At 39.6% G+C, this 11,521-nt stretch overlaps 1 protein-coding gene across 1 annotated transcript; it reads left to right on the top strand.

Moving 5' to 3' along the window:
* The first annotated feature begins 1,345 nt into the window (after positions 1-1,345).
* Positions 1,346-5,788, top strand: LOC105046761 (tubulin beta-7 chain). Its single transcript, XM_010925470.4, has 3 exons — positions 1,346-1,873; positions 4,227-4,496; positions 4,804-5,788. The coding sequence occupies exons 1-3, from the start codon at positions 1,480-1,482 to the stop codon at positions 5,469-5,471; spliced, it is 1,332 nt and encodes a 443-aa protein (XP_010923772.1). The 5' UTR covers positions 1,346-1,479; the 3' UTR covers positions 5,472-5,788.
* Positions 5,789-11,521: the final 5,733 nt, after the last annotated feature.

Genomic DNA, 11,521 nt, shown 5'->3' with positions numbered 1-11,521 from the left:
TTCGGATATAATTCCAATGGAAGATCTCATTATGACCATATTATGACTTCATAATATTCTGAGGTGAGGTTGGTGCTGAGTCCACTTCCTCTTCACATACAAGCAAGGTTTTAGTAATCACAATGGAAAAAGACCATGTTTTTGTTTACACAAGTAACATAATAAGGTCCAACAGCATGTAATGAATGGAAATGGTAGAGAATTAAGCAAGACCATTGAATATTAGCTTAAGAGTAGAATCCAAGCATAATATCTACCTCTGAACCACCCAAAAGGTAGGAAAGGCATGATAGGCATCCATTACAACTACTCGCACTTTGCACATGTAATGTCTTCTCTCTCCAATAAGCATACTGGCTTGCATGACAAGTGAAAAGAGGAGAAGGAATTCCTTTTTACACTTCTTAAACAAATCCATTTAACTAAACAATATCCTCCAGAGGAGATATGCATTTTTTAAGGGTAGCCCCACTAGAATTTCTGAAAGATGAAATTTTGATGAGGTTCTGAGCTTCTAGCTTCAAAATTCCAGTTACGTCTACTTCCATCTCTGTAAGTTAAGCTGTCCTTAAAATGTATGGTGGCTTGTCTTATCAAAAAAAAATAAAGAAAAAAATTGTATAGTGACTTGCTAACATATCAGTAATAACAAACATGTATATAACATCAAAACCTTATTTCCCACAAAATATCCAAGAGCACTTCACATACAAGCTATTATTAACAGCACAATTACCTAACAACCTGTTAGTTGTTGAGTCTAAAATATTAAGTGTACAAGAACAAGCACATCATATTATGTATTATGTGCCTTGAACCATCCAATAAGAAGTTATTATAGGAAGTGAATATTTTTTTATTCAAAATAATAAAAATTATTAGCTAATTAATCATAATTAGCCGTCAAAATTTTTTCATTCAAAATTTTTAATCAAATTTGAATGATCATACATATTTTTTCAATGATAGATGGTGTGATGATTTTTTGTTAAATGATCCATCGTACTTGCGACGGGTATCTGATAATATCTCCTATATTATACTAATAAGTTTGGAGGGGTTCACCGTGGGCCAACTTCGAGCTCCACACCATCTTCCCCAATATAACCGACTCACACCATTCCCCGAAAACGACACGGTAACGGTTTTCCTCCCGACCGTCCGCTCCAGCTAAGCGTTCCCCGCATCCGCACACCGCAGGTGGCTCACCGGAACACCAATCAACAGTTTTGTAACAGCATCACACGCCCGATAGGCCCGGCCGATCTGGTGCAAGTTGCAACATAAGCGGGTGAGCGAATACCCGCCGACCACCCCCGGCCCCTAAATAAAATCCTTCTACAATCTCTCACTTGTCTCTGCTCTCCGTTCTCCGCTCCCATCCACCCATACCCATTCTCCGCTGCTGCCGCCTCCCCGCCTGAACCGAAGGTCGGCCACCGGAGACCCACCGGACGAAGGCGGCGCTCAGCGGAGAATATGAGGGAGATCCTCCACATCCAGGGCGGGCAATGTGGGAACCAGATCGGAGCCAAGTTCTGGGAGGTGATCTGCGACGAGCACGGGATCGACCAGACCGGGAAGTACTCCGGCGATTCCGACCTCCAGCTTGAGCGGATCAACGTCTACTACAATGAGGCGAGCGGGGGGCGGTACGTCCCGAGGGCTGTGCTTATGGATCTGGAGCCGGGGACCATGGATTCGCTGAGATCCGGACCCTTCGGCCAGGTCTTCCGCCCGGACAACTTCGTGTTCGGCCAGTCCGGGGCCGGGAACAACTGGGCCAAGGGGCACTACACCGAGGGCGCTGAGCTCATCGACGCCGTTCTTGATGTCGTCAGGAAGGAGGCCGAGAACTGCGACTGCTTGCAAGGTTTGTGGCTTAAAATGGAGAATGCTTGCATGATTTTAGACCTTCATGTGTTTTTCCTTTTTTTTTTTTCGTTCGTATTATGTCTGATCTGTGGTTGATTTGGTTTTACGATGGAATTTTCTTATTTTAGGTCAATTTGGTGAGGATGAGGTTTAGGATTTTGTGTTATGTATACTTTCTTTTTTCCTGTTTTAGATCTCAGATTTTGTTTTGATATGATATCTGGAGTCCTAAATTGTCCGGTATTTTTTTTTTTAATATCTTGATGATGTTATATTGTTGGGATACTGGTTTTCCAAATCAGTGTTTCCTTTTATATATATATATATATATATATATATATATATATATATATTTGGAGTATCACGATTTGCAAGTTAGGCAAGGGATTTGTAGTTTGTCCACATCCTTCCTCTAATCTTTTTTCCTCTCCTCATTTCTTTTATTTTATTTGCTATCATTAGTTAAGCGTATGACGGTAGAAGTTTTGCCTTGCGATTTTCTGTTTACTAGCTACTATTTCTGTCTAATTAAATTATTGGTTTCTCTTTATATATATATATATATATATATATATATATGAAAACATCTTATTTTGAATGTTAAAGTGACAACATGGATTAATCTCTACGCGACCTTGCATTTACTGTGTTACGTTTTGCCTTCCCCCCTTTATGCCCAAATGCTTAGTTTGTGTATTCTATGGGGTATATGAATTATGTTTAATATAGCGCTATTTGATCTTTTTTAAAGAAACACAATATTATTCCTTAGTTGGCTGCGGGGAAGATCATTTTGGCTCTGTTTTGCCACTATAGATCTGTTGTCTACAGCTGAGTGAAATTTACGGTTTGTGTATGCTTCATGGGATGGCAACTCACAAAGTGGGTATAAGGGAGATGGAAACTACATTGTACATATAAATTGTGGACCTTTTTCTGTTCACTGGTTAGATGGAATGATATTCTTGGTTGAGATCAATATCCTTCATATTCTTACTTGACATGTGATATGTTGGTTTTGCAATGTTTTGGCAAAGGTTTTGACATGTTTAATTGATGAGTATGTAGGTATGCATAATTTTATGTATATGGTGTTTTGCAAGACTTTATCATCCAGATGTTTGTCTGTTCTCAGACTTTCTATTGTGATTACTTTTTGTGGAACTTAAGGGGTAAAATATATTAGTCTTCTTGTGCTGGCGTTGTCTTTTATGATCCACTGGTGATATCTTATAGTTGCAAGTATGGGGGTAGATATTGGTACTTGATTGAATGAATGTGGTATTTGATTCTTATGAGGTAGCATGATCTCCATGGATGCATACATTTTCAAGTACCAAAAATATGTAACCTTGTGGTATCTATTTCCTTGCTCTTTGATCAGTGGTTGTAATATCTGGACATGTCAGTGTGTTTAGATTTTAAGAATATGAGTGTTGCAAAATAATAATGATAAAATGCAATAATAATACTTTGTATTTATGATCAAGTATTCAAAAACCTTGCTTCTGTTTGTTCTTCCAAACAAGATGGCATGTACCTACAGCAGCTTATGGACACATCTGTGTTTAATGGTTTGGTATGGCCTCTCCATAGTTGCTGTACATGTTCTGCCATCAGATTGTCCTGGGAGTATACAAACCTCTGAGTTTCAAGGGAAATCCCGTGCTACCACAGCTAGTCTGGTACTTCTTTGTTGCTCCACTTCAACTTTTGTTTGAGATCCTTGAAAAGTGTAATGGCTATAGCTTGAAATTATGATGAATGCTAAAGTTCAGTTAGGTGGAAGGTTTTTATCAAACTTTTAACCTATGTTTTATGTTGGTCTTGCACATTGTCAGGCAGTTTGGTATATCGTTGTCAGAAATTAAGAATTGATGGTAAGAAATGAGCATTGCAAAGTTAAAATGGGTTTACATGGAATGACCTTCTGGACTATTTTAATGAATTTAAGCTCATATCAACTTATTAATGGATGATCGGAGAAAGCCTTGTAAGCCATGATTAAATTATGTTTATAGATATGCATAAAACCTTATGAAATGATAACATATTTTGCTTTTCCCTCTTTTCACATATTCTTGCTTATGGATGATCGGATTAAATTTTAGGTTGATTAGGTTATTATGGAAGTCTTGCATGCATTCCAGCACATGTATTATTGTTCTTTGTTGCTGGAAAAGCAAGCAAGGCTTTTGACTCTTATAGATAAGGAATGTTTTGCACCTATGATATTCTTTTATTACTTTAAATTTTCTAGTATATAATGTGCAAAGGTTTGATTGATCTAAAATTTGGATAGTTGACATTTTGGATGGTGTTTTTATTTATCTGTTTAATTGCCTTTACAGGATTCCAAGTATGCCATTCTTTGGGAGGAGGCACGGGATCTGGCATGGGCACTCTTCTTATCTCAAAAATCAGAGAGGAGTACCCAGATCGCATGATGTTGACGTTCTCTGTTTTCCCATCACCCAAGGTCTCCGACACAGTCGTTGAGCCATACAATGCTACTCTTTCTGTTCATCAGCTTGTTGAGAATGCCGATGAATGTATGGTCCTTGACAATGAAGCTCTCTACGATATCTGCTTCCGCACTCTCAAGCTTGCCACTCCTACCTGTAAGTCGTATCTCTTTTTTTTCTTTTGCCTTTTCCTTTTAATGAGTGCACTAGTGTAACTTTTTCACATTGTTTGAGAATTCGGGTTGTTAATTAGAACTGGAGAAAAGATTGCTGATTAGGATTATGATTTATTTATTCGATGTTGTTCTGGATTGCCCCAGATTTCTTGGACCAGCAGAAATTAGCACCTTGAGTCAGTTGGATGGAGCATACTGCTTACAATATACAATCTGTTCTAGTTGCTTTTTGTTCTTTGATGGTCTCTATGCCTTAAATTCTTTTGTTTTTCCTCTCTTTGACTCAGTTGGTGATCTTAATCATCTCATCTCTGCTACCATGAGTGGTGTCACCTGTTGCCTGAGGTTCCCAGGTCAGCTCAATTCTGACCTCCGAAAACTGGCTGTTAACTTGATCCCATTCCCCCGCCTTCACTTCTTCATGGTGGGATTTGCACCCTTGACCTCTAGAGGTTCCCAACAGTACCGGGCTCTCACTGTTCCTGAGCTGACTCAGCAAATGTGGGACTCTAAGAACATGATGTGCGCTGCTGACCCCCGACATGGCCGCTATCTCACAGCTTCTGCCATGTTCCGTGGGAAGATGAGCACAAAAGAAGTGGATGAACAAATGATCAATGTCCAGAACAAGAACTCGTCTTACTTTGTTGAATGGATTCCAAACAATGTCAAATCCAGTGTTTGTGACATCCCACCAAAGGGGCTGAAGATGGCATCAACATTCATTGGGAACTCAACATCCATTCAGGAGATGTTCCACAGGGTAAGCGAGCAGTTCACGGCTATGTTCAGGAGGAAAGCTTTCTTGCACTGGTACACTGGTGAGGGAATGGATGAGATGGAGTTCACGGAGGCTGAGAGCAATATGAATGATTTGGTGGCGGAGTACCAGCAGTACCAGGATGCAACAGCTGATGAAGAGTATGAGGAGGAGGAAGAGGAAGAGATGGCCTGAGTTTTATGTCACACGTTTCTGATACTTTCAGCTCAGGTTGCGTGGACAGGCTTTGGTATGTTGTTACACGACAACACTGGTTTCTATCTGTGGGCATTGTATGTCTAATGTGGTGCTTGTGATTTATGGGCCTATAGCTTGCCTTATCATTGCGTCTGTAATGTTTCTATGTTGTGAGATATTATGTTGCTGTACAATCTGTGCCATTTCATTTCTGGACCTGTGCCCAGATATTTTTTGGCATGCATGGATGGATGAAACTATGACATCTCAAGCATTGAAACTGCTTATGATTTAAGATTATCTTTTATGTTTTACCTTATTAGTATTTATATCTGCATCAGATAAGTAGGTACTGGATATTGCTGCATTATTTTTTCTGATTTTCTTAATTGCCATCTTACTAGAGCGATTGTTGCATGTCTGGTCTGGAAGGAACCCTGAAGTGACCATCACTGGCAAATTTCAAATAAAGCCATCCTTTTTTTCTTGGCTGCTACCCCGTTTCAATGTGAGCAATTTATGGTCAACTGAACGTAAGAGTTATGTTGATTTTCATTTTTTTGTGGAAGTTGTACCGCAACAAATTGGTTTTTGCGGGTTTGGCCTCATATCAAATGTGATTCTGAAGGTCGACGGTATTGATTAAATCAATAAACAACTTTTATTTAAATACTAATTAATGTAATATATAACATGTGCTAATTATTTATTTATTCATATTGCAAGTTTGATGGAGTTGAGCTCCGGTGAACCATGTCTGGTTCTGGTTTGGTCCATTTACAGCTTTGAGTGAGCTAAATTCTAGCCAAATTTTGAGCCAAGTATAAGCTGCTTACAGGTTGGTCACTTGTTACAGCCCTAGATCTAGTCCCTGCCTCAGTCATTTGGTGATATGTTGTGCTATATATTGTTAGGGGATCAAGTTTGTTTCTTTTCCGTCAGAAAAGAATGTTTAAAAGCTCGAATACGGAAGTTTTAAATGCTCTTAGTGTAGCTATTAACGCCGTCTCCAAGCACCGGAAGGGGCTTCTGGTTGAAGAAGCAGAAGAAAAAGAAAAGGAGGATTTACCAAATAATAATTGTAACAACTCAAGATCTCAATTCAAAAGGTTAGATAAAAAATGTCCTTTGGATTTCTTAATCGGAGTGTGCATCTATACAGATTTTCATATATTTTTTTATTTAAATCTTAATGTCCTCACCAAATTAAATCTTAATAGGTTCATACCGCAGTATTCTTCGATAAATCATTAGATAGGTCAACTTAATATATTTATAATAATCATAAATCTCATTAAAAATATTTAGATAAAATATATTATTTAAATTTTTTTATCTATATAATTATTCAAAATCTATTTAATGTTGTAGATAATAAGAGGCTAAATACATGAATTCTCACAATAATATAAAAAGTATGATGGATGCTTGTGTTAAAAATTATGAATCTTATTGCCACAAAACTTCAGTGATGCTAATGTGGTCGAGGATGAAGGGCAGTTCGAACATCGAGACACCAACTAGGATATATAAAAGAAATCTACATACGTCGGAGGTTCTTTGATGGAGACCCTCTGATGTTTAAGTCAGTCGAAACTTGACAATAGTAAAAAAAAGGAGAGGGAGGAGGGCAAGAGTGCAAATGGTGTCTTCTCTCTGGCATAGAGCCTACATCCAAGGTCCTCCGGTTATCTTTTTAATTATATCGAAGTGGAGTCGTAGGCACTTGTATTTGAACCTGATAAGCCATCAGGCTAAGCTACGATCTGTCAGGCCAATAAGATAGAGAATCTGCAAATTAGAGGTTGCTAAACGTGGGTAGTAGCTATATTCCAACAATTTGTTGAAATATTCCTAGTAATGGCTCATGTGGTTGAATAGACTAGTGACTTGAAGTCGGCGCACAACCAAAGACTTGGTCTGGATGAGTCATCATTGATGTCAATCGAGGAAAATCATCCTGTGTGGTTGGCAAGACCCCGATTTTGAGATTAAGAGGTGCCCGAGTCAGAGGGTCGGATGAGAGTTGATAGGATCATTCCATTCTAGTTCTCTATGACTGTCTTGGCGAGTCATTTGCTATAGTCATCAGTGCTAGGCATATTATAAGATCAATGGTAGCGAGTTGATATTCTGAGCATGTGGCCAAGAATGATATTCGAAAATGAAGTTCGATGAAGTTGTCGACTCCATTATCAAGATATCTAGATGATGTTCATCATTTGAATGTCGATATTTTAGCCAATTCAAAATATATCCAAGCATGAGACCCGAGGACTACGGCCGAGGTAGCGTGACCGGTAACAAATATCATGCATGTAAGAGGGAACTTTCTGGTGGAATCTCTAAAAGGTCAAGATGTTGGTCACTCCGGTGGAATGTGACGTCTGGATATTTCGTTGAAAATATGGAAAAAAAAATCAAAGCCACGACTTCGCACTTTGCGTGAAATTATTAGCATTTAAATATATTGCAATTGCAACTTACCTTTCAACAAATAAACTGGCCATTGGATAGGATCCATTTTTCCTTAAACTTCGGATGAATTCCATAGAGCGTGCATCCAGCTTCCCCATCAATCCGTGAAAACAAATACTGTGATCTAAATTCACTCGCTTTTTAAACATGTTTTGAAGTCTCATACATCAAAATTAGTGGATCAACAACCGCTCAATCCCTACCTCCTTTATTACGTCACTTCGTCTTCCTCAACCAATTCCCCCAAGGAGTGATGTGATAATTTTTCAGTTACCATTCATTTCTTCCCTTGTTTGTCTTGTTTCCTCGATAATTTCCTTCCAAGTGACAAGATCAAATGGATAGAGGACTTAGTTATCAGGTTCCATGTATCATCTGTCTAAAGTATACCTTGATATCAGTGCTAGGTCCTGTGCGGTGCTAGTGATTCAATCTAGATAATCTAATATATATATATATATATATATATATATATATATATATATATATATATATATATATATATATATAAATGAAGATTTTTCAAAAGAGAAGCTTCCATTCGACACGTGATTTATTAGAGAGATTTCATCACGGCCTCGCAGGCGATTGTCTCGCCGGAGTGCCTCGACGTGTACATGACCCGCAGTGAGCTAGAGGAGGGCGCGATCCAGCATCTGGACGGCGGTGATGATCACAGGGACGGACTCACCATCGAGGTCAAAAATGGGCCGTTTGTTTGGAACGACGAGGCGGAGGAGGCCGACGCTGCGCTGAAGGGGATCGACGTCCAGATCCACTGCGGTGCCCTTGCGGCCGTGATGGAAACCGTTGGATCGGAGTGGGAACAGTGGGGGGGGGTGAGGTGGGAAGCCTCGGACTGCGGAGGAAGAGGAGGAAGATGGAGGAGGCCTATGCATCATGCAGGTTAATATACTAGTATCCATGGAAACTAAGGCCGAGTCCATAAGGGTTTCCTTCATGCCACATGTCACCTTTCTATTCTCTCGGTGCTTGAACACTGTAGGTGCACGTGTTTCTCGCAAAAATCTATCACACGGTCGGGATGTGCGTGCTACATATACACTGTCTATGATATGGCATGTATACATCTTGCATTGCGTGTAAGTGGCCACATGTCCTTCGCATATATGCTGCTACTTGTCTGTAGCTATTCCCACGTGCATACCATTTGCGTATAGTGGTGGTATTGAACATGGGTAACTGGTGATTCAAAGTGCACTAGAAAATAGGAACATGGCTTTTGTACATATCTCTCATAATATATTTAGTTATTTAGTGGAGTTACTGGCTGTTATATTGTCGAGTGTGAAGGTCATGACTTGTAGTGGAATGCAGTGGAATGTTAGTTAGTAATGGATGGGAAAGTCTGATACCATGAATGCCTATAAAAAAGGTACTGTATTCAAGTTTGAGTAAACATTTTTTAATGAAGTCTCCTTTCAACAAAAAACCGTGTTAACTTTTATTTTTTGTAAAGTTCTCATTGCAGAGAATTAATTCTACCCTCTTCTTCCTCGTCTTTTGTCTTTTCCTAACATTTTTGGTATCAGAGCAGTCAGGTTGTAATTACGTGTGGGCAAACAAAAGACAAGTGATTGGTGCTATTGCAGTTTGAAGACTTGTAAGTCAAATTCGTGGCTAATATTGTTGTGAGGAGGTAAGTTGTTGGGTAGCAATATGGCAGCCTTTGGAAGCTCCGTAAGCATTTCTCAACTCTCAATTCCTATCTTTAATGGTAAATGTTATGAATTTTGGAGCATTAAAATGAAGACTTTATTTATGTCACAAGACCTTTGGGATTTAGTTGAGAATGGATATGCAGATCCAGATGAAGAAGCAAAGTTGAGAGAAAATAGAAAGAAGGATTCCAAGACATTGTTTTTCATTCAACAAGCAGTTCACGAGTCCATCTTCTCAAGAATTGCTACTGCAACTACTGCAAAAGAAGCTTGGACAATATTGCAAAAAGAGTTTCAGGGGTCGTCGAAGGTAATTACTGTGAAACTTAAGTCTCTTCGTCGGGATTTTGAAACTTTATTCATGAAAAATAATGAATCGCTGCAAGAATTTTTATCCAGAGTTACATCTATTGTTAGCCAAATGAAATCATATGGTGAAAAGATTTCTGAAGAATTAATAGTTGCAAAAGTTTTGAGAAGCTTAACTCCAAAATATGATCATATTGCTGCTGCTATTGAGGAATCTAAGGACTTATCTGTTTTTTATTTGATGAATTAGTGGGTTCTTTACAAGCTCATGATGCTAGAATGAACAGATCGACTGAGAAAGTCGAAGAGAAGGCATTCCAGGTGAAGGGAGAGATTTCTACACTCAAAGATAAGTCCGATAGAGACATAGGAAGAGGTCATGGCTGAGGTAGATTTCGTGGTCGAGGTCGAAGTCGAGGTCGAGGCCGTGGGCGATTTGATGATCATCGACAATCATCCAATGAGTATCGAGGCAACCGGAATGGAATCCAATGCCATCATTGCAAGAAATTTGAGAACATGGAGGCAAATTGTTGGAACAAAGAAAAGCATATCAGTTATGCAGAAGAAAAAGAAGAAGAAAGTTAGTTATTCATGGCTTGTATTGTTGGAGCAACGCGCACCGGATTGGATCGATCTGGGCTTGTGATCTAATATCTAATTTTTTTGAAACAATTCACCAAACACATTGCAGGCATAAATAAACAAAGACAAAGAACCAAGATTTACGTGGTTCGGCACAAAAGGCCTACATCCACGGGGAGGAGGAGCAATCCACTATATATCCGTCCCGAAATTTAGGTATAATATGAGGTATAAAATATCTTTTTCCGAAACCAACAAGAAGGCAACAAAATATCGAATAGAAGGCAACCAAGATCCAATAGGATCAACCAATCTCAGCCTCGGCAATAGATCAAGATAAAACAATACCTGAGATGAAGATACCTTCCTCAACCCTCGGCAAAAAATCAAGATGATACCTTCTTACCAGCTGTAGCAGCACAAGGTGTCCGTGAAACCGAGAAAGAAGAAGACAGGTAGATCACCAACCGAAGGCCAACAGAAGAAAGCCAGAAAGCAACCCGCACACGAGGCACAGCCGAGAGATCGGCCAGAGAACAGGCCAGCACCGAAGCACAAGCAAGAGAGATCGGCCAGAGAACAGAACCTGCGCACAAGAGAAGCACAGGTTAGAGATCGGCCAGAGAACAGAACCCGCGCACAAGAGATGACACAGGTTAGAGATCGGCCAGAGAACAGGACCCGCGCACAAGAGAAGCACAGGTGAGAGGTCGACTCACAGGTGAGAGGTCGATCCGAGAACAGAACCTGCGCACAAGAGAAAGCAAGAAAAAATCCCGCACAAGAAGCCCTAGAAAAATCTCCGCCCGCTCTTACCTCTGTTTGCCAGTGGCCTCCTTATAAAGGAAGAAAGCCTTCTCAAAAAAATAGGGTTTGAGTCGATGTTGTATTCCCAAGTGTCACGGGAGATGGATATGATTTGGAGCCAAATATAACAATCCTCCTCCTTGCGACAAATATTTTACCTTTTATTTCAGATGGAAAAATTTATAA

Source organism: Elaeis guineensis, chromosome 6, assembly GCF_000442705.2.
Source record: "Elaeis guineensis isolate ETL-2024a chromosome 6, EG11, whole genome shotgun sequence".
Lineage (NCBI taxonomy): Eukaryota > Viridiplantae > Streptophyta > Magnoliopsida > Arecales > Arecaceae > Elaeis > Elaeis guineensis.
The sequence above is the reverse complement of the archived record's forward strand: the minus strand, read 5'-3'. Positions and strand labels throughout refer to the sequence as shown.

Bases quoted from the DNA above. Each gene is read 5' to 3' on its own strand.
- LOC105046761 (XM_010925470.4), top strand. From the start codon at position 1,480: ATGAGGGAGATCCTCCACATCCAGGGCGGGCAATGTGGGAACCAGATC. The intron at 1,874-4,226 runs GTTTGTGGCTTA...TTGCCTTTACAG, and splicing joins GAACTGCGACTGCTTGCAAG to GATTCCAAGTATGCCATTCT. The intron at 4,497-4,803 runs GTAAGTCGTATC...TCTTTGACTCAG, and splicing joins CAAGCTTGCCACTCCTACCT to TTGGTGATCTTAATCATCTC.